The sequence below is a fragment of the Agelaius tricolor genome, unplaced genomic scaffold, assembly GCF_023055355.1.
Source record: "Agelaius tricolor isolate 1412-34295 unplaced genomic scaffold, bAgeTri1.0.p SCAF_25, whole genome shotgun sequence".
In the NCBI taxonomy this organism is placed as follows: Eukaryota; Metazoa; Chordata; class Aves; order Passeriformes; family Icteridae; genus Agelaius; species Agelaius tricolor.
The window spans coordinates 7,392,854-7,416,073 of NW_027269285.1; the positions used below are offsets into that span (position 1 = coordinate 7,392,854).

The 23,220-nt window shown below is 39.6% G+C and overlaps 1 protein-coding gene across 2 annotated transcripts in view; it reads right to left on the bottom strand.

The window, feature by feature from the left end:
- Positions 1-23,220, bottom strand: part of ZZEF1 (zinc finger ZZ-type and EF-hand domain containing 1) — a 59,315-nt gene that overhangs the window by 19,158 nt on the left and 16,937 nt on the right. The window contains exons 13-39 of one of the 2 annotated variants that reach the window (XM_071448117.1): positions 22,400-22,615; positions 21,767-21,867; positions 21,262-21,431; positions 20,369-20,502; positions 19,999-20,069; positions 19,435-19,549; positions 18,665-18,824; positions 17,592-17,713; positions 17,398-17,508; positions 16,586-16,752; positions 15,943-16,024; positions 15,152-15,353; positions 13,328-13,476; positions 12,341-12,581; positions 10,758-10,837; positions 9,758-9,851; positions 8,682-9,198; positions 7,890-8,054; positions 7,083-7,202; positions 6,032-6,193; positions 5,187-5,316; positions 4,798-4,936; positions 3,736-3,901; positions 2,924-3,186; positions 1,789-1,961; positions 1,099-1,246; positions 402-538 (exon numbers count right to left, since the gene is read on the bottom strand). In XM_071448117.1, coding sequence (XP_071304218.1) covers positions 402-538; positions 1,099-1,246; positions 1,789-1,961; positions 2,924-3,186; positions 3,736-3,901; positions 4,798-4,936; positions 5,187-5,316; positions 6,032-6,193; positions 7,083-7,202; positions 7,890-8,054; positions 8,682-9,198; positions 9,758-9,851; positions 10,758-10,837; positions 12,341-12,581; positions 13,328-13,476; positions 15,152-15,353; positions 15,943-16,024; positions 16,586-16,752; positions 17,398-17,508; positions 17,592-17,713; positions 18,665-18,824; positions 19,435-19,549; positions 19,999-20,069; positions 20,369-20,502; positions 21,262-21,431; positions 21,767-21,867; positions 22,400-22,615 — 4,335 coding nt within the window. Of the gene's footprint in view, positions 1-401; positions 542-1,098; positions 1,247-1,788; positions 1,962-2,923; positions 3,187-3,735; positions 3,902-4,797; positions 4,937-5,186; positions 5,317-6,031; positions 6,194-7,082; positions 7,203-7,889; positions 8,055-8,681; positions 9,199-9,757; positions 9,852-10,757; positions 10,838-12,340; positions 12,582-13,327; positions 13,477-15,151; positions 15,354-15,942; positions 16,025-16,585; positions 16,753-17,397; positions 17,509-17,591; positions 17,714-18,664; positions 18,825-19,434; positions 19,550-19,998; positions 20,070-20,368; positions 20,503-21,261; positions 21,432-21,766; positions 21,868-22,399; positions 22,616-23,220 lie in introns of both variants that reach the window. The other variant, XM_071448116.1, reaches the window with a different exon arrangement.

Genomic DNA, 23,220 nt, shown 5'->3' on the forward strand with positions numbered 1-23,220 from the left:
GAAAGAAAACAAGATTTTAGTCAAAGTCAGCACATGCAAAAGCTTCTGTTCTGAAGGTCTTTCAAATGGGACAGAAGGAATGAGAAACCACATTCCTACTTTGGTTATTGGCCTGTTAATGTGAGCTGACTAAAGTGTCTGTGAAGCTAAACTGAAGATTTAAAGCCTGCTAAACAGCTAAGGCTCTACTTCACAGATACAATAAAATTCCCTTCCCTCTCCCCCCAGCCAAGAACAAGCTCTTACATTCCTTAGTGATGTCAATATCTGAAGACATTCTAATTCACATTTCATAACATGTAAGGAACATGGGTCCATACCCCACAGTTAATTCCTATGAATTTTATTAATGTTATTTGTGCACATAGAAAAAAACCCAGATGGAAGGAAAAAGAACTAACTGATTTGAAAGGTGGTAACATAGCTGCCAGCAACCCCAAAATCCTCTTCTGAGAGCATTCAGCAAAAACTTGTTCCTGGCTAGGTATTAAAACCTTCTCTGTTGGTTTTGGGGTTGAGTCCTCTGAGACGGAGTCACCTGCTTTGTAAATAAAAACAAAATAAGAAAATCCCCTAAGTGACAGAAAAGATAAAAGAAATAAGTGATAGCTTAATTTTTATAATCCAAATCTAAAAAGAAATAGAAATTATAAAAATGAAATATTGGGATTTGAAAATAAAGTCTTTATGAAAGTGTATGGAAACAGAAGGTAAAGAAATTTATACCCTCTAGTAAAACATATATGGGACAGTGCTGGACAGATCCATTTAACTTTCAACATTCTTACAATCCCAGTCTTTAACAGGATTAAACACTTATTTTCTGGTTCCAAGTGCATCAGAACACACAGGTGTTGTGTGTTAGACCAAGAGGGGCCATTATCTCCATACATGGATAAATACTTGTGGAAATCTACTCTGATTTCCAGACTCCTTTAAACAGACTGCAAGGCATTTGTTCAAAGCAATGTCTGGCAGGTTTTCACAAAGCAGACATTTGAAAATATGCAAAACTGGATTAGGAATAAAAAGGACAGCTGTTTGTTTGCAGATGAGTAGATATTTCTGAGACAGGGAAAATGAGAAATCATTTTTTACCTGTTGCAGGAACATTCCCATCCACAGTCAAGTCTGACTCTTGTCTCACAGCAGCTTTCTTTGCAGAGACAGCTTTGATTTCAATTTCTTGTTTTCCTACTTTATCTTCTGCAGGAGACTGGATTTCTTTGCGAGTATCTCCTTTCCCCTAAAAATAAACCAGAAGTATTAAAAGATTAAAACAAAATGTAATACCTGCAGGAACAAGCATGGAAAGAATTCAGTCATCTGCACTTGACAAACATTTTTCTTTGAGTATCAAAACCTTCTACTGAAGAATTTCTTGACGTATTCATGTTTCTATACAATTAAATAATGTTCTTTCATTTTGCTCATATCTCTTTGCATAAAATTATTACACTACAATAGTTTTAAACACTGTATAAAACTGTAGGAAACTCATACTAATACTCAACCAGGAGAAATTACAGCCCTTTCACAAAGAACAAGACATGTCCCTCTCCTGCAACACTTTTGTGAAAATCAGCTAAGAACAAGAAGTTTTTGATCAGCTGTATCTAACGAAAAAAACCAACTGCCCCCTCTCCCCCCCAATTTTTACCTACAAATGAAATCCTTACTATCCCTTATTTCAGTCCCACATTCAGAATGGGTGTTTAAGCACCTGAGGATGTTTGATATCAGATCACATGTCTGGTATCAGGGGTTCTGGAGGTAACAGCTACTCACACTGCGATGCACCAACGAGCCTGGGCTGCGCTTCTCATCTCTTCCCTTCCCTGCTCTGTCCCCAGGGTGACTTTTTGGAGCACTGTCTGTGGGGGGACTGCCTGAAACAGTGTCATTCTCTGAGAAGGACTCATCTTCTGGTAACATGGAGAGGAGAGCTAAATTCTTCAGGCCTGGAAGCAAAAAAGTTATGGAAGTTATTTAGCTGTTGAGTGGCAAGACAGACAAAAAGCAGAACTTAAGCACTTTAAAAGAGAACTGCAAACTTCTTACATAATTCTTTTGAACATTAGCTTAATCAAAAACATATTTTCTATCAAGCTCATATAATTATGTAGTTCCATTGAATACTAGTGATGGACAGATGGTGACATCTCCCACCTCAAAGATGCCATTGGGGCAGTGGCCTTAATTTAAGAAAATAGTAGAGTGTCAATTATGAATAGCAAATGACATTTGTCTTATTTTTCAATCTTCAGACCACTTGCACAATAGAACTGTATATTGTAAACAGATTAATTAATGAGTAAGTATTTGGTGGTGATGGTATTTCAGTTGTATTAGAGCTGCTACCAAAAACTACCAGCAAACTTATTTGAATTTTAGTCTAAAATTTTTGATACATTCAAAATAGATCCCTATTGTATACATCCTATTTTCTGTAGTAGGTCTTTGTTCACAGAAACCCCAATTTCCAGACAAATGAGCACCATTGCCACAAATTTATACCACAAACACAGTTTAAAATCTCTTCCCATGAGACACAGAACAAAAAACTTTTTCCATCAAGTCATTTGCTGTCCTTCAGCTGTCAGTGATACATTACTAAAAGAACATGAAGTTGTATTGACTGATCCCTTTACAACAGCTAAGATGGAAAAAAAAACAACCAGAGACTTGCCAAGTTGTGTCCAATGTTTATGTTAGCATAAAATTAGTTTTCTCAAGTACTCTATTTTCCGTGTTCCAACGACCCTGAACGACACTTGTTCTACATTTGCTTTCTACATAAACAGTTATTCTCAGTGAAGTACACAGTAGCTTCCCCTTTCCTTTGGAAACTTTCAAGTGAGTAACCACAGCCATTTCTGACACTTGTAGAAAGCATTGTTCAGAGCAGGAGGAGCTGACTCACCTTTTCCGTGCTGTGCTTTCATCAGGCAGTCCCCAATGAGCTGAATGCACTGATGCTGCAGAACTCTGGCATGACTGAGGACCTGAGGATCCAGTTTCTCTCCTTCTACTTCCTCCCCATTTGCCAGATCTGCACTGTAGAGGGTCAGGGCAGCAAAGAGCAGCCAGGAGTAGTTGTGGACATAGGGCTGGATGAGGCGCTGGCGGTCGCTGATGCGGATGGTCACCATGGGGTACACCGTGATGCTGTGGGTGGGCAGGTGGCTGCAAGGACAAGGGACACGGTTAGCAATGCAGCTTTTGGTTTTCTGCTACCCAACAGAGTCAGTCAGTCAGTCAACACAAAATAGCTTCAGAGGAAAACACTTAAAACCCAACACATTGCAGAGGTTTGAACTGGACCTGGTTTTCGTGACCTCTGGTGTCAAGCACTGAAAGCTGTTGTTTTCCACAGCAGGGAAACTCATACTAATACTCAACCAGGAGAAATTACAGCCCTTTCATAGGAAAGGGAGGCATTTCATTGTCTCTTCTGTCCTGTCATACAGGACTGGTAACTCCTTCTGCAGCTTTCCTAGCCACATCCAGAAAACTATTGCTACCAAGTGACTTCAGAGGCTGAGGCAGGTTCCCAGACATTTTGCCAAACTGTTCCTATCTTTGTTTCCCCAAAGGACACCGAGGAGATGTTCTGATGTCAGACACAGCTTTATAGGAAGCACCATGAGAAGGACTGGCTCTATTTAGCTACTAAATACTGTCTTTCTGCCACATAGAGGAAAGCAAATCACATTTTTAATGTGATTTAAATACCTGTCAGAGTATTTCTTTGCATGATAGCATCCATAGCAAAGGTCAAAGTCATCACAAACGTTGCAGTTCATTCTCCGACCTATGATAACTCCTTGGCAGTGATCACAGGCATATTCCATATTCACCATTTCATGGTCATCCTCATGTCCTTCAGGTTTAGCTCCACCTGGAAAGAAAGACTTCCCTGTAAATCTTTTTGAAAAAGGACCTTTCCTAATTTCAAGGTCACATTCATAGCAGGGAAAGAACAGTTAAACATTTCCAAAGAACCCAGGAGAAAAGTGTTCGACTTTATTTTGTGTGTAATTGTCCTGGCTTGCAAGATGTGAGTGGGGGTGTGTATTTTATTCCCATCTGTTAGAGCTGGGGCAGTTATCTTGTGTTAATTGGGCAGTTGTCTTCATCTCTCCCACAACCCATCCTCCCTGCAGGAGATCTCTGCTGTCCATGGCCACTGAGTGTCCCTGCAGGGCTGATCCAATTCCAGCATCCCATGGGGAGATGCTGCATTGCCCAGGGCAGGAGCCAAGCATTCCTACCTGGATCCAATGTGAGCCTGGCACAGCCCAGCAGCCTTTGCCCAGGGCATTGCCAGAGGAGCAGCTTCTGCTGCCCTGCATGGCCAGAGGGAGCCCAGGCCCATCTGCAGCAGCCCTGGAGCTGCAGAGGAAAACTCCCCCCTTGTGCAGGATCCCTGCTCCAGCAGAGCCACAGCTGGCACTGCAGGAGGGCTGAGCCCCCATGGGATGGGGCTGTGCCACCCCCTGACACACAGGGGACAGGGCTATTCTGACTCAGTCAGGGTTGGTTTGTATTACTGTATTTTTCTATTTTTATTTTCTTCCCTAATAAAGAACTGTTATTCCTACTCCCATATCTTTGCCTGAGAATCCCTTAATTTCAAAATTATAATAATTCAGAGGGAGGGGGTTTGCATTTTCCATTTCAAGGCAGCCTCCTGCCTTCCTTAGCAGACTGTCTGTTCAAACCAAGACAATAACTTCCAAGATCCTGTTTTGGCTTCAAACAGAGGGTTTGGGGGGGTTATTGAGTGGCTCTTACCAAGGAAGCAGGTTTTGCACAGATCCATGTCGTTGCACTGCAGGCAGCGGTAGCGATGCCATGGCGCGATTTCATCACAGCCATCACAGGAAATGTCCACGTTCAACAGGTCACAGTAACGAGCAACAAACATGTGCATCTACAGCAATAAAGCAAAACAAGTGACTTCAGTATTGTTTTCTTGACTTTCACAAAGCTTCAGACATGAAGCAGAACGTTTTCCCTGCCAAAAATGAATCAGGATATTGTAATCATTTTAGACTCTTGAAAGTCTACAGAGATCCAGCTAATAAAAATTAATAATAAATCAGATTCCTTTCTGCCCTTTAGGCTTTTAAAGGTCTCTTATTTATCCCTTCTGCAGGTAAATATACAAAACATGAGGTCACCTTTCTCTGCTTCTCTGGGTCAGCTTGAGCTATCTTTTCATACCAGGTCTCAAACATTACATCCTGACATTCATCCATCCATTCACAGTTTTGCTTGTAGTCTGCAATTTCATCTTCTTCACTCCACTGACTAAAAGAAAAGCAAGCTTAAAATTAAGTTTGAATGCTATCAGGCTTCCCTTTAATAAAGCTTTACTTTTTAATGAAGAACAAAGTGCTATGACATGCCAATAAAAACAGAATTGTGAGAAATCCCATTCACTCAGTTTAAAAATGACCATACAGACACCTGCTTCTTGCTTCTGTGACATGTTCTTAAATACATATGGGGACCATAATGCAAAAATCAGGAAAATCTACTCTTACAAAATAGCTTTTGGAGTGCTGGCAGATCAGATCAGACATTTTAAGTTTTTCACATTTGCACATGTGCAAGTACAACTTGCCTTCACATTTGCACATGTGCAAGTACAACTACTATAAAATTGCCACATGAAGGTGTTAAAAACATTTGACATTCATCAAGGCAATAAACAGTAATATATACCTCCTGCTACACTGCTAAACTAGCAGTGTGTTCCAGTAATAATCAGGTTAAACATTAAATTCCAATAGTTCTTGCAAAAACTATTGAAATGCTGAAATTTCAATATTGAAATTTTTTTGCTGAATACAGCAAAAAAAATTGAAATACTTCAGATAAGCCCTTGGCTACTGACCAGAATTATGCTATACTTGTTAATAGTACCCTTACTGCTTGTTCCAGCAGGAAGTTTAGGAGCCCTCCTGGGTAAAATGGAATCAGTATTTAGCAGCATGAGAAAGCTGCATTGCTCCTGACTCACCAAATGACACTGTCATGGGTACTGATGTTCTCCTGTGATGTTGTCATGAGGAGCTGTGGCAGCTGGATCTCCACAAAGAAGGAAAGATCACTGGGCTCCCAGCTCATATCCAAGAGGTGCAGGAGAGCTGTCTGCACACAGGATAAGGCAGGAAGCAAAGACCTAAATAAAAACAAAAGACATTAAAAAACATTAAAACATGACAGCTCTAAAGGTGACCTAAAGTTGAAAGACCTAGAGTTGAAATTGTGTGAGGAGAGGAAGGGTAGAAAAACCCCTAGAGACTGATTTTCAGGCTTTACTGTGCATTAAAGGAACTCTGTGGCAAACTCAGGTTTATCAAAGTATTCAACTGACACAATTTAGCAAGTACAGACTAAGAACTTGAAAGAAAGACAGTTTTCCTTCTGGATTCAGTTAAGATCAAACTAATGGTGTTGTCTAAACATTAGAAAGAGGGTTTGTCTCTTCTCCACAGTATAGAATTTTCCTGGTATTTGTAGGAATTTTTTTTTTGTTTGAAACCTTTTTGACATTTTCACTTGAAACTGAACAAAGGACTTGAAAGTTATTGTCAGAGAGACTGCCATTATAGCCATTAAATTTTCATTTCTCTCAGACACCTGGCTATAAATCCTCCAAATTCTAACCAGAATGTTGCCAAAACAAGAGTTTTGACATTAAAGCATGGCTGCAGAATTGCCATGTTTCTTGTGGCATTACCCTTGCCCAAGTATTCAACAAAAAATTTGCTATTTCTAGTATTTTACTACTAAGTTCAGAGACACACTGCAGAATTGTAACTACAAAATGCAGTAAGTCAAGTTTTTAACACTGGTAAGTTCTTGTGCTTTCCTTTATTTCCTAATAAAAAGCCAACTTGGCATTTTTGATCACAAGATCAAGGTTCCTCATTTAGTTCTGTAAATAATGGAAAGTACAGACAAAATTAATGAAGACATTAAATAACAAATAACAAATTACAAAGGAGGAGTTGTGGAGGAATGCAAAAAAAAAAAATCACATAAATAAAGCAAACAATGTACTGTACCTGTCATTAATTGTACTGAACCCCTTCACAGAATTTACCAGGAACAAAACAAGCTGATAGTAGGACTCTCGAATCTCTTTGTGTAGCTCAGCACCACAGCCTTCCAAGTTTCCAAAGTAGCTGCAAATTAAAGAGTCAGCTTAGTAGCCTAGAATTCACTGTGTTGTTTTAAGTAGCATGATTTGTGCAAATTTTACAAACAGGCCCTTTTTAACCTCTCTCCACAAGTGGGAAGGATGTTAATTTTATTTAAAAATGCAGTCTTGAAGTTTCAAACTTGAAAGAATCAAGTTTCAAAAAGAATCAAGAAAAAGTTTCAAAATGAAAGAATCCTGTACCAGGAATCAGAAGTGAAGAAACAGAACAGGCAAAGAGAATATTCTCATAGCACTAAGAAGAGAACATTCCTTTAAATTAAAAAGTTGCTTTATGAAAATCTAATCAAGATTTTAAAGGAAATCAGTGCATTGCAAGATGACCACAGAAAGCTCCTGCCAGGTGAGAAGCCAAGAGACAGACTTGTGACAGCACCAAACACAACACAGAAATCAAAGTTCAACATGTTCATGGCATGAACAGCTGTGCAACTAAGTCCCACTTAAAAATAATTATTAATTTTTGGAGTATTTTCTAATGAAGTACACAAGATATGCCTACTAGCCTGAAAACTAACCTCAAGTCATATCTTTATTATCCACATGCATTAAAAAGCAGAACTTTCTACTCTTGTCAATATGCATGCCTGGAGGAACACAAGAACTGAGACAGTAAATCACATGGCTGAGATTTGCTTAAATAATTACTTACTTTGTAAAATCTTTCTGACAGGCTAGAAGTTCCAGGAGAAAAAGTACACAGGGTGGGTGAAAGCAGTGTGGCTGCCCAAGAGAGTCCAGGCACTGGCGGATGGTCTTGAGCACTTCCAAAATGCTCTGCCCTTGGGATTTTCTCAAAGCAAGAACCTTTAAAACACTGAAAGCAAAAAATAGCAGTGAGAACTTCAAAACACTGTATTTAAAACAACACAAATAAAAGAATGATTCAATAAGCGCTTGGCTAGTTACACAATTCCTTTGTATCTGAATTTCCACGTGTATTTCAGTGTATTAGTTGGAGTGAGTGATGAAGCTTTGAACAGAATTCAGCTCTTCCTGCACCACTCCATGTTCTAGAGCCCAGAACAGACAAGCTGAGAATTGGAAATCTTTCTTTTGATTTATATTTTCACAATACCAGGTAATTTAATGAGAGATGCAACTTGTCCCTATTTGGTCCCAAGGATTGGTAATAGTGATACACCATGGCTTTGCTTTTGTAGACAAAAAGCAAAACACCTCTGCAAACACATCTGAGGAAGCAAGACAATAAATTGCCAAGTGACTGGTTTTTACATTCTGTTCTATGTGATAGAAGCAAATGAAATTAAATAGTACTCTCTGAGTCCCTACATCCTTGTGAATAACTGAAGTTTGATACATAAGTCTGACAACTGTATACAAAATATTCTGCCATATTATCTTACTGCTAAAATACTTCATTCCACCTGAAGAGGTGTGAGGACAAGCTTCTGTATAACTGCAACATTCTCAATTTGCTTACCTTTCATGTGAAAGTGACTGATCCTTAATAAAGTCTAAAATGCTCTTCAAAATAGGATATTTTTCCTTCACAGTAGGCACAGCCCTTGGCTCTTCCATTGACCTGAAGGAGAGCAGCCTCAGTCTGCCACGGCCCAGCTGAGACTTGCGGGTGGGAGTGGAAGGAGGTGATGACACATCTTCCTGCTGTGAAACTGTACTCTCCACAGGCTTGCTATGAAATGCAGATGCACCTTCTGCTTGGTGGAGGTCTGGAATTTGTTTAACTTTCAGATCAGACTGTGAAGCCTGATCCCCCTCTTTTGAAGCAGGGTGGATTCCTGCACTGGATGACACCGATGGGGCTGCCTGGAAGTCCATGTCCACAGCTGATCCTTGTCTTTGGCATTGATCACTCACATACTGCTGGGGATCATCCATGTCTTGAGCTTCCAAACTCTCTGAGGCACAATCTTTTGTCTTTGCTCTTATGGGCAAAAAATTCAGTAACAAAAGGCTCTTCTGCACACAGAGTTTTGCTGCAGCATAAAAATTGGAAGAGTTAAAATCACGACAATAGAACAACAAATTTGCTGTCTTGTGCTTAGGAAGAAAGTGATTTATCTTATTTCTTCTCAGTTGAGACAGCTAGAAAATACTGTCTTTCCTGTTATACTGATCATGATACTATGGGTTGCCTAAGTTCAGATTTCCAAATGCTAAATCTGAATAATCACACTGAACCATATGAAGTACAGAGCAGTCAGTGAGAACACATTTTGTTCTAATAACAATCAGCTGCTGTCCTAACATCAGTTAAATGTGGTAAGAAGTATCTACAACAAGAGATGAATGTAAGTTCAGAACCAGATGACCTGAGTGAAAGGTCACTCCCTGCAGAACTTTCTTACTCTTTTCTGCAGAGAATAGCAGAACATCATCCCAGATAATTAATCCAATCTACACTAGGTTATCTCTTAAGGTATGAAAAAGTAGCCCCAGTTGCTAACTTACCTTTCACAGCAAAAATAATGCCTTCAGGTTTATAATGCTTTCATAAGCTACCTGGAATGCTCACACACACATGGCAACACTCACCAAGAGTTTCTGGGTTCACCTCACTTGCTTCTGTGCTCTGCTTCTCCTCAGCATCATTTCCCCTCCCCATCAGTGATTTCTGCTTCATTTCCAACTGCAGACAGGACGTTAACATAGTTAAAATATGATTCTCTCTGTGCCTCTATACAGCAAGGCAGGATGAAGACTGTAATGACTGAAAGGAATTTAATCTCAGGAATAGATGACTGTGGTTACTATTCCCAGCTTTGCAGAGCAAACCACCCAGGAGCCTAAAGGAGCAGCACCTGAACTGTCAGAGCAGTAAAAGCCTCACCCTGAGCTGCTCAAGCTTTGTAGGCTGAGACCATTCCCTGGCTTGTGATTTGATGTGCACCAGTCCTCCAAGGAAAAGAAGGTTTCTCATTTACCCTCAGCACTCAGGAAAATATAGACACCTAGTTGTGAGATAAAGTCCTCCAAAAATATGTCACCCCCCTAGCAAGCTCTGTCAGATGCAAACATCACCTGCCATGCAATGGGCAAAGGCAATTACTCATCTTAACATGCATCTGCACCCACTGCAACTCTAGTACATCAACCTGCCAGGAACTCGGGCAGAAAAGAGGAGGAAGAAAGTTACAAGACAATAGATTGGTGTCTAAGACACACTTGTTCTATGATATACCTCAAAAGAAATCCAACTGCAATGTAAGAATCTTTCTAATTTACAACGTAAGTTCTTGCTAAAATATAACACAAATTTAATTAATTTAAATTTGATAACAAATTTAATTGATTTTCAGTCAAATTCAGCCCAGCTACCCATGATGACACATCTGGGGCTGAGGGAAGGAGAGGAGTGTAAGGATGCAATTAAACACTCAAGTCCAAAGTTTCAAAGTTAACATACATTCTTTCCAAGTGAAAATAGTTCATGGAGAATAACTGAAGGAAAACCTGTTCCACCCTACTCCTTAACACTGAATTGTAAAGTACTAAAGTAAATGACATTAATAGAGATCTTCCTGAGTGTTCTTACCATCCATATTCTAATGGAATCAGCCAGGGAATATACTTGTGCAAACTCATCACTCAAAGGCACCTTGCCTCCACTGTTGACTGGAAATGAGAGAAAGAAGAGAGTCCTGTTTATTTACAGCTCCATTTTTATACAACTGCTTAACTAAAATTATGCTACAGCCTTCCCTCCATCTCTTAGTCAATACTTGGAATTATACCTGTAAGAAAAATAGAGAATAAACCTGCCAACATTCATATGTCCTAAATACACAAACTGCACCTTGACTGATTTATTTACAAAGTTAATTTACGAGTATCTTTCTCATCTCTTCCCAAAATTGCTGCCTGAAGCCATGGAAAATAAAATCGTTCCCTATGCATGCAATAACAGTGATGCAAACTTATCAGAAAAATCAACAAATGCTTAGCAGTCACTTAAAGCTCTATAGAAGTATTTGTTTTCTCTACTGTTTTACACTATGAATTTCTGGAATGGACTTTCAAGAGCAATTTGCAAAAACTAGAAACCTGACAAGTCGGTTTCTATTCAAACTTCCCTGAAAAGGACTATGGAGAAAAAGACTGAATTCTTATTCAGTCTCTGGTTCATTTTCCCTTTCTAATTTTTCTCCTGTATTCTTTTCAGCATCCTTTCTCCAAATTTCCCACAGCACAGCTGAACATGGATCCTGAAATTAGTCTGCCCCAGATGAAGATACTGACAGAACAGTGGGATGGATTTCTCAAACACTCATTAATATTTGTCCAGTTTTCAATGTCACTCAGAAAATGAGCTCAATTGTCAGACATAGACAAAATGACTAAAGGCAGTAACCACATTAGTCATCAAGTCAGTCTTTGTGTCAGTCATTTTTACTCATAACTTCACAGCTCAAAAAATAGCTCAATCATTCTATGAAAATGTAAAATGTTTGGTGTCAAAATTATGACAAAAAGAGAAAACCTAAAATGAAATCCTTCAAAACCAAGTAACATCTTATTATCCAATACTTCAAAGATATCAATAAATTTAATGGAAGATGCTGTAAGTCAAAAAGTTGCTCGTTTTACCTACTGAAAAATACATAAATGGTAATACAATGGCCAGTAAGTTAAAAGCAAAGCATTATCTTCTATTGGAAAAAAAAATTCTGAGGATGACAGGGTTGATTTCAACAGAATGGTATTTTGAGAGATAATTCACACCTCCTCCAACCCCAACAGTTAATAACAGAGGTTGCTGCTGGCTTTTTAGAAAAGGTACAATGTAGAAAATGATCCAAGAACCTCTAATAACTGGAGCCACACTCTTCTGAATTAAAGCCCCAGAGGACATCACTATCCTCTTTAGGTATAGCTTTACAGAATAAGAGCTTCTGATGATTATTATTTTGCCAGTGCCCTGAAGACAAAAATATATGTTGATAAAAAATAAACACTCTAGAGAGAAAGCTTACCTAGTCTGCCAAAATGATACCTTTCTACAGAACATCTTTAAATTGCCCCACTGAACTTTTTCAATGTTATAAACTCAGCTGTAAGAGAGCCTTTTACAAACTGTAAGTCTTCATTATTAAGATAATCTAATAATATTAGAGTTACCATATTTTTGAAGCTTCTCAAATAAATCTGGAGTGAGATACACCAAAGCAGCAAATGTTGAGTTCACAGCTTGATCAACAGTAGGACCAGCAACTATATCTGTCTTTGGGGTCTGTTTTTTACATGCCTGTATAAGTCCTTTGAAAAGTTCAGATTTTTGCCCACTGAAGTCCTGGGCAGGATCTGATTTTGCAAAGTCGATAAGAAAGTTACGGCAGACGTCGTGGGGAGAGCTCCGGGCCTGCAGAGAGAGGTGCAACACATCAGCTGCAGGAGTACCTGAGAGAAAACAGTGCAATCCTAATTCAACCTGCAGTTTTTCCACTGCACCTGAGCAAACTGAACAGTAAAACACATCCCTGCACAAGGGGGAGAGTGAATGAGAGGATCTTCAAAAGTCTCTCCTGTCACTGTCATATTTCTTCTCCTGGGAAGCTGAGAAGCCTCAGAGAAAAAGGAAAACAATTCTTATCTCATTTGCTTCTCCTGTGTTTTGCTGCTTTGGAATGTGGTTTGGACATTGTTTATCCAACATGTGAATTGTTTTAACTTAATGACCAATCACCATCCAGCTGTGCTGGGACTCTGCAAGGAGTCACTAGTTTTCATTATTACCTTGTTAAGCCTTCTGTAAGTATCCTTTCTCTATTCTTTAGTATAGCATTCTTTTATATAATATAATATCATAAAATAATAAATTAGCCTTCTAAGAACATGGAGTCAGATTCATCATTTCCTTCCTGCCATGGGAGTCCCTGAAAATACCACACTCTCCAAACCGTTTTATGATTCCATGAAAATGGAAATTAATAAAGGGCACAGAACAACAGTTTCTTTCCCCCTTGGTATTTGAATCCAACAGCACAAATGACCCAAGTTTAGCACAGAAGTGTGTGTTTAAGGGCATTCCAACTCCATAAAGCCAATCCCTGTGTGATGCACAGGGATTTCATGCCAAGGGAACACAAGCAGGGGCTGAGTGGGTACCTCGTTTTTGTCTTGGTGCTTGGCACTGTTTTGCCTGGCTCCCGGGAGTGCCTCAGGACACAGCTGATGCCTGAAGACAGGTTTCCACAGAGGAGAATTAAGAACTGAGGTTACTTTCAAAGGAGGCAAGTCTGCTTCACTACCTAATTCTGCAAGAAATTCAGAACAGACCATTCAGTTACGAAATAACTTGCTTCATTTTTACAGATTATTGAAAATAATAAACATTAAACATCCAGTAGGGAAAACAACTGACAACAAACTTGCAACAAAAAATTAATGCAAATAGACTGACCAAGTAATTCAACAATGTTCTCTATTTTTCTAACATGGTACAGAAAACTGATGTACCCTTTCATTAATGGCAGCATCAATATCTTATCTTATAGTGACAATGTTACAATATGGAAGGACTTTAAATCAAACATTTTCACTGTATTATAACTAAAGCAATTTTCCAATTTAAAAGAGTTTAAAAGCTATCTCTCCTACTAAACACCTAATTTGTCATATGCAAGCATGCTTATATTAAAAAAGGAAGAAAATATTCTAAAACACTTCAACTAGTTCCCTGAATTCACAGGTAAATAGCTGTCAAATATTACAAGGTAAATATGGATCACCTGATTGGAGCAAGAACTTTTTACCCCTATTTAATTTCCACTAAGTGATGGATGGATTCAGATTTAGAGAGCTAGAGAGAAGTGTTCTTGCTTTTAAATTGAACAATGAAGATTAAAAAAAAAAAATTTAATTTACCTATCTTCAAGGCCAAAATCCTAAGTGTACTTAACTACTGTAATCAACCAAACTTAATTTTTGACTTCAAATTTCATTCAATACCAAATGCTCATGTGAAAGTCAGAATCCTTTGTATCCTAAGCTCTGTTAATTTTCCAGTTTGTTGGCTCCATATTCACACTCCCAATGTGGGGTGGATGACAGCACCAGGGAACAATTTTAAATGGAAAAAAAAAGAACATACTACTTCATAAATGTAATTTAGCTTAGGAGGATTGCTTCCATGTGTCCAAGTCTTCCATGGGCTTGCAACACTGCAAGTCTTCCACAGGCTTGGAAAAAGCCAAGTCTGCCACGGGCTTGGAACACGCCAAGTCTGCCATGGGCTTCCAAGATACCAAGTCTTCCATGGGCTTGGAAAAAACCAAGTCCTCCATGGGCTTGGAACACTGCAAGCCCTCCATGGGCTTGGAAACTTGGAACACACCAAGTCCTCCATGGGCTTGCAACACACCAAGTCCTCCATGGGCTTGGAACACACCAAGTCCTCCATGGGCTTGGAACACACCAAGCCCTCTTTGCCTTGGAATGCTCCAAGTCCTCCATGGGCTTGGAACGCTCCAAGCCCTCTTTGCCTTGGAACGCACCAAGTCCTCCATGGGCTCGGAACGCTCCAAGTCCTCCATGGGCTTGGAACGCATCAAGTCCTCTTTGCCTTGGAACGCTCCAAGCCCTCCATGGGCTTGGAACGCACCAAGTCCTCCATGGGCATGGAACACTCCAAGTCCTCTTTGCCTTGGAACACTCCAAGTCCTCTTTGCCTTGGAACACTCCAAGTCCTCTTTGCCTTGGAACACTCCAAGTCCTCTTTGCCTTGGAACGCACCAAGTCCTCCATGGGCTTGGAATGCACCAAGCCCTCCTTGCCTTGGAACACTCCAAGTCCTCCATGGGCTCGGAACGCTCCAAGTCCTCCACATTCACATGCAGCAAATACACAAGGAACTCCATTTTCACATGGGATTCTCAACACCAAACCCTTGTAGCTCCTCTGTGTAGGGATGGAGCAGCGGGAGGCACTCACCTCGCAGGGATTTGAGGGCCATGCTCCGGGAAGCCAAGCGCCCCATCAGCCTGGAGACAAGCAGCTGTAAATCCAAGCCCCAAGACACGGCAACGTCTGGGAGGCCGTAAGCAGTGACGGAAAACTTGTAGCCCCACTCATTATTGCTGCTGTCAGAGTGAAAGAGAAACTGCAGCCGTGGGCCAGCCTTAAAGGTCACTTTCTACAGAGCAACAAAACAGTCATTTTGCCAAATGTACATGACAGGAAAACGTTTCAGGGTAATGAATTCCCTTCAGCAACTCTGGGGTTTCAGTATTATGTTCTGGCCATAACAGATCTAATTTCCCCCACCATCTCAATGAGAAACCCACAGTGCTAAGCAGGTAAAATTTCTATTCAAGAGCTTAATGAGCAATTTTATATTAAAAGTCACAAAAACAGAAGAGCAGCATCCCATTTGAGGACAGAGCACAGCCTCAGGAAGGACCACACTTGTGCTATGATTTAAAAACTTGCAAGGGCAGAGCAAGTTTTACCCATGTATTATTGACAGTTAAACATTATTACTCCTTTTCACTTTAACTGATTGTTCTTTTGATAACAGGAGCAAAGAGAGATTACTTATTCACTCCTTTTATTTGCAGCATTTCAGACTTTCTTCCCCATCTCCTGCCCCCCACCTAAGAAACCTAATGAACACACCCATGCACAAAAGCACACATCCTCTTACATAATAGCTTTCCACAGGAATCATAAGGACTTCCTAAGACTGGCTAAATAATTTGGTTCATAATTTTAAAGGTGCTCACCTTAGGCCATTTCTCAGTGCCAACCTTTGTATCGTAACGAGTTTTTGCCCCTCTGGCATCAGTAAACTCCAGGTAATCATACCTGTGAAAATTGCAATTCATTACTTCCAAATTTACTTTTTAAGTTTTGGGGGAGAATGGTTTTGCTTCTGGATTTTCACAAGTGCTGTATCTAAGTGCACCCTGTCACTTCTTTCTGAACTACACCTTCATGTGACTGCTAAGGAATTTATTTCATGTTTCAATGCAGAAGTCCCAGCAAACACAGATCTGCCATCCTACAGTGCATTGGAATTGATGATGGATGCCAAATCTAACATCTGGCAAATGCTTTAACTGAGCTGTAGCCTGATGTCTTACCAAGAGAAAGAGGGCAAAATAAATACCACAAGCACAACTGTGGTGGACACAGCATTATTATCAAACAGATCAAGGCCAAAGGAAGCAAAATTCATATGAACAGCATGTCTGTAAATTTGCCAGGAGAGGTAGCTTTCAGCACAAGGTCATTCAAAAATACACATTGTGCACTGTTCTGGAAGATGAAGAAATTGAAATGGCACGTGTGGAGTGCACATTGAAACATGGATTGCCCCCTCTACAAACAGACACTGGAATTTAACACAGCACAAGATTAAATTACCTCCTTTCAGTTTCACATTTTTCATCAAATTCCACCTCAAAGTAAGTTGCCCCATGACACAGGAAGACTGAGACATCATGGCAATTATTTTCATAGTTATGAGGTGATTCCATTGTCCAGGTTCTCAATACTACAGGCTGCTCCTGCTGCCAGCTTTCCATGTCTGTCTGTAAAACAAAAATGCATTCTTAGATAAAAATGTAAGAAAAAAAATTACCACACTAGATTTTTGTATCTATACTTTTAAGTTGCCAGATGTGCATACAAATGGCATTTAAAAGGCTACAGCATTGATTTACACAGAAATTAGCTCTGAAGACATCCAGCCTCTTGGTAATCATAATAAGGAAGCACTTCTAAAGCAAAACCCACCCAGTCCACTGGAGGAGACTGTCTCACCCACAAGTGATTCCAAGTCTCCAGTCATGACAAAGAGACACTGGATGACTAATGCAGATTTAAACATCTGTGCTACAGACTCACAGATTTTATTTGCATCACCACAAGCAGTGAAGCTAAAAATGTTAAGTATATACTATTTTTAATTTATTTTCCTCTTCACCCACAGAATCCCCTCCTTCCTATCTACCTTCCAGGCTGGCTGCTCATTCCAGTTGCACTTTCTGACCACTCTGCCAGATCAGTAGATACGTTTCTCATTCTCCACTCAACATTTCATTACACATCCTACACTTTTAGAAGCTTTCTTGCTCTTTTCCAATGCTCACCAATGGAATCACCTGAGTTTTCTGTCTTTCTTGCAATTCTGCTTTTGTTTCAGAATGTTTGATAGTGCCTGTGTCCTTAGTTACCTTATGAGGTTCACTACAAAGGCTTTTCAGTGGTTCTATCAAAGTGCTGAATCCCTGTAGCAGAGTACAGTAGGGAATGTCTAAAGTGCAAAACTCCAACAAGAAGATGACCTAGGAGCAAACACAGGTGTCAGGAAATGCCAGACCCACAGCCATGCCTCCCAGGAACAGGATAAAACCCCCAGGTCACTCACCAGCTGACGAGTTGCCATTGCAAAGACAGAGCTACTTATTTTTTCTACTATTGTTTTGCCACTATATTGAGATAAGAGTGACTGCAAAATTGTTCTGATATTTGACAGGAACTGGCCCACATCTAAAGAGAAAAAAAAAAAAATGCTTAGTAGCTACCTTAAGGATTTGCTCCCACAATTCACTTTATCAAACATTAGGTGCATGGTGATGTGCACAAGGACAAACACAGCAGGAAAGGATCTGCAGCCCCAGGGCTGCAACACCCAACACTTCAGAGAAGTTTTCTGTGATATTTCTACTGTGGAAACAAGTCATGCTTATCAACAATATCACTGAAAAAATGGGTGATGAGTAATTTCATCAAACACTCCAAGATTGTTTCAACAAGCTCCATGTACCCAGTAGTCTCCATACACTGCTAAGAAATGCAGCTGAACTAACAAGTGAGGGTAGGAATTGTTAACTACAGCCTAACTCCATTTTTAAAGGTAATACAGGTACACAGCAAATTTATTTATATACAAATAACATAATTATGATGTAATTTTACATAAAATTACACATTTGTTAAGTATTTGGCCCAATTAACTCAACACTGAGCTGCTGCATTATAAATATCTAACAATCCCCCCACAAAAAAAAAGAACCAAAAAAAAACCAACAAAACCCCTTAGATGAACCCAGCTTCTTAACCAACTTCTTGCTAATACAAACATCCAAGAAAGCACATATGACCACCCAGGAGTTTACCAAAATGTGTGATGGTATGAAACTAAAATGTTCAAATGAAAGCCTGTAACTATTTGTTGTTTGGGGATTTTTTCAGTATTTGGCTCCCAAAACTTACTGAAATCTTTCTGAAGATTCTCCCAATGTAAGATTATCAGTACAGCTAAAACTCCATATTGCTTAATATGCCTACTAATTATTTCCTAGAGAGATTAAAAATGCTATGACAGTTCTGAATATGCCTCAGGCAACCTTTAGTGATCCCTAATTATACTGCAATTTGCAAAATCACATTTTAAAGTATTGCCCCATATTTAATTCTGTTTTCAATCCCAGCACTTACAATTTTTAAGTATTTCTACTGCAAGATCCTTGGCTGAATTATCAGTGCCTTTAAGCTGCAGATAGCACCAGGAAAGGAGGCTACCCTGGACAGACCAGAATAAGGAAGACAAGACTGTGCCACTCTCTTGCTGTGCAACATCCAGCATCATCATTTCACACTGAAAAATAAGGAACAATAATGAATGTACTGGAGCCTCCTGTGCTGCAGCATGACACACAGTATGCACCAAGTAAACTGGGATGGACACAGTCATCCCACTCAGCCCAAAAAAAGATGAAATGCAAATGACAAGCAGCATGTAACACCCTGTAGCAAGTGATGGGCTTTGTTTTGATATATCACAACTTTAAATAGGAACAGCTACATATGAGTCACTTGATGTTCTCAGCACAGTTTTTCTGCATATGTAAATAACCCTCCTCCATTTCCACCTCCCTTAGTGACATGCCCAATCCCAGCCTCTCAAAATGGAATGATTCCTTCTGTATCCCAGTGTCTCTCCATAGAGTCTTTTCAATGCTATGGAAAAACACCACATCTTACATAGCTCATGCTGGAAAAACACTATTCATTTCCTACTCTACTAATATGAAATGTTAATGCTTAAAGGAAAACACTCAAATGATTGGAAAAGCTAATCCTAGAGACTTGCACAGCCATGAACAGGAGCATCCAGGACAGGGAAGCTGTTCCTCAGTACCCATGGAAGCAGCTTGTGTTTGAGTGCCTACAAAACTCATGGACAGAAGCAGGAGCAAAGCACTCACCTCTCTTGCTGCCACAAGCAGAAGGGTGTCCATGACTGACAATACTTCACTTATGTCAAAATTTGCAGAAACTCCTTTCTCTGGTAATAATAGGAGTCCACCTGGATCTTGATCACTACAAATCAAAGATATTCTTACCAACCAACAACAAGGAGTTCCAAACAGTTCCAAACCAGAAATTTAGTAGTTTTTGTGTCAGATCTGTAGAGATCTTACTGTGTAATTACAATGAAAATCAGAAGTTTGTGTTCTGATGACTCTAGACTAATTAAATCAATACCAACCATCAGCACTGACAAACAATTACTTAAAAAATTGGAATACAGCCTAGGAGAAGCCTAAGAACAATATACTGTGATTTCAGCACCAACCTTGGCCAGTGTTTTACAGAGCTATTCAGTTAATAAAAATATTGATTAGTAGCATGTCCTTTCTAAATAACATTAGCTGATTACTTCAGAGAATTATTGTTCAGGGAAGTAATGTTTCTAAAAAGGATTAAATACAAGCTTATTAACAAATGTGGGGTATCACAAAAGTATTTTCAGTTTCAGAACCCCTCACCTGAAGTGGGTACACAAGGATCTGAAGGCAAGATGTACAGATTGCTTATGTTCTTGCTCTGTGATGTTTTTCTAGAAAAGGAAAAAGATTTATTTTTATGATACATTCTGTTTTCCTCTTCTGTGACAAAGAATTTTAATTTCTGTGTTCTATTATTCATTTTTGGTAAGAAAGGCAGGGTTAGCTCCTCTTTCTTTGGATAAGCTGCAGAGAGAAAAGGGGCAGGGTAAAAAGAGGCAAAGAAAAAAAATAAGGCTTTTACTTGAATGGGACAAAGTATGTATTATTTGAGAATAACTAGTCAGATTTGTCCTCTTTTCTGCATAAAGAAAGCAGGCACCAAACAAACAATTTCTCATTCAATGTTTACCATCATGGTGAAGAGCTGGTGTCGCCTGGTCTGTCTATCTGGGAAAAAAACTGCTGCTCCACTGAGTAAGGTGTTCTTAACTTCCTCTTTCAGCATTTTCATTGGCATGAAGTTACTGTCCCCCATATCCACTACTGCTCATACAAAAAGGAAACAAAATTACAAGTTCTAATTAATACCCCATCTAATATGTTAGAGGCATAACTGAATTAAATGTTAGTCCACACAACTCCAAGCCCTTGCAATCCCATTATACACACAGAAAAGGAGGGGAAACTTTTTAACTTACAGCAAGAAAGATTTATATTAAGAAAGAATATATCTATTCACCAAGTAAATGAATTCTAGGAAGATTATAACTTGACACCCATCAAAGCTAATACAATTTTCAAGATGTGACAGATTCTATATAAAGTGTTTTCCCTTTAGCTCACTTCTGCAGGAGATTCTTCAAATTACACTTGAATAGAGCATGCCACCCTACTTCCAATGAAACCTAATGTGTATTTCCCATTCTCTTCACTGGCTCCAGAATCTTCCCTGTGTCCCTGTAAACCTCCCATTCTACTCATGAGCTCATTCATACTGATATGCAATATCAGAAATAAATAAACCCCAGTAATGCTATAGTCAAAGGGCCACAATCCCTGCTGCTACAAGCAGGTGACACATTCAAAAGGAGTTTTCTATTGCAGCTGTTTCCAGACTGTGTTGTCAGAAAGTCTACAAAACCATTTCTTTGGGCCAGGGAAAGTTTCTATTGATAGACTAATTAGCACACACTGACATGAAGGAGAAACAAAGGAACAGGAGCTGATTTGGCCTCTAGGAATGAGTATCTTCTCCCAAAATTTAATAGACAAAACAGTCAATATATATTGAATAAAAATTACCTTCACACAAATGTCTATAAAGCTCTTCTGCAGCTTCTGTGTGACCAGCTGCTTTGCTCTGAGGAGTTTCTTGAGGTTTAGCAGTTTTATTATCTCCAGTAAGTACAGAAAAGCAGCGCTGGAGAAGCTGCAACAGCAGCGTTTGAGCAAAGATACATTCTTCCCTTGGGCTGTAAGCAGATACATAACAAATAGAAGAAAAAACTAGAAAATCAACTCTTTTCATCAAATAAATATTGCTATCAAAGTCACCATTTCAGACAGATTAAAACCACTGAGTGGAGAGACATGGCCAAAGGAAGTGGAGCTACCAGCTCAACTGATCTACAGCTCAAGCTTCTACATAACTTCATAGTTAGAAGTCCATATGGCAGCAGTAGGGAAATGTTATTTATGTAAATGATGTAGTTTAGGAAGAACAAACTGCAGTACTAAACAAAGCATATTTTATTTATACACACACACACTGATTAGTGCTTCAGCAGACACTAAAGAAAAAACTTACTTTTGCTGCAGTTTATTGTAAAAATTCCAGAACAGCTGCAAATCAAGGCCTGTGAAATCTAAAAATGACTTGTATTTTAATCCACTCTCCTTCTGCTGAACCTTAAAAAGGCAAAGAAAATGCAGGATTGGAAAGTTAAATCTATACAGAACACACTTATAAAACATAAATCTCTGAGCACTGGGCTTAAAGGAAAGCACAGCCATCTTTCCTATAAATTTGCAGCTAACATGAATTCCAGTTTTAAGTTTTTTCATGGACATTCTGGTGCCTAAATGTGACAGTTCATGCTGAAACCTTCTTATTCACAGAATCCTCCCCTCTTTCTGGATTTCTAGGATCCCATCCCTTTTCTCCATCACCAGAACACTTCATAACCTCTACCTCTCCATCTAATTTAATTGGAAGTAATAAACCTTCATCAAACATACACAGAATTCAATTGTTCATAAGTAAATTTTTTTTTCCACAACATGCTTTTTAACTGTTGTTAAGAGTATCCCAACATACTTTTTAACCTTTGTTAAGAGTACCCCAACTTTCCTTCGCCCATTCACAACTGCTGTTTGCACAGCCTTATTCCTTTCAGCCTGCCAAATAAGAAGCTTAAAAAACCTTAACAAGTAAAAATACCAGATCCTGTGCCAGCTGCTGGATGAAGTGAAGTGTCTTCAGGAGCAGAGTTGTGCCACAAACTGTGTCCTCCTCAGTTCTCCTGCACTGCAGGCAGCTCATGGTCCTGCAGGGCTCGTCCCGCAGGGGCCGCAGGTGGCCCAGAACACTCAGCCCTTGCACCCCCAGCCGTTCTGCTGACTCTTGTCTTGTGCACAGGAACTTGATCATCAGGTACTAAAGGGATACAAAACCAGCACAAGATTTGGGTTTAAAAGCTGCTACAGATTGGGCTGTTACAAGGCATGAGTGCACATAGGTGAGGATTGAAGAGGGAAGCCTTAGTCCCTTGTTGTGGCCATGTTTCTCTTCACAGAGAAAAGCAAGGCGCAACTTCCCAAGAATATTTCTGGGATCCACATTCTCTGAACTTCAGAGAAAGAAAAAACAATTCTTATCTCATTTACTGCTCCTGTGTTGTTGACAAGTGGAATGCACTGTGGAAGATTGTTTACCTGAAGGGAATTGATAACTGGATTCTGGTGTGAGTGTTTTGATTCACTGACCCCTTGAACCCAGGTGCGTGTGGGGACTGTGGGCTGACAGTCACGAGATTCTGGGCAGTTGAGTGGAGCTGAGTGCTTGTGCAGATCCAGTTTAGATGTAATGTAATATAATATAGAATAATAGAGCATAATAAAGTAATTAATCAGCCTTCTGATATCCATGGAGTCCTCCTCATCATTTCTCCCTGCCACAGGGGCCGTGTTTAATCCTATACCTTGTCTATCACCTTCAGAGGTTTAAAATACTGAGCCTCAGATTCAGGATAAGTTTGATCT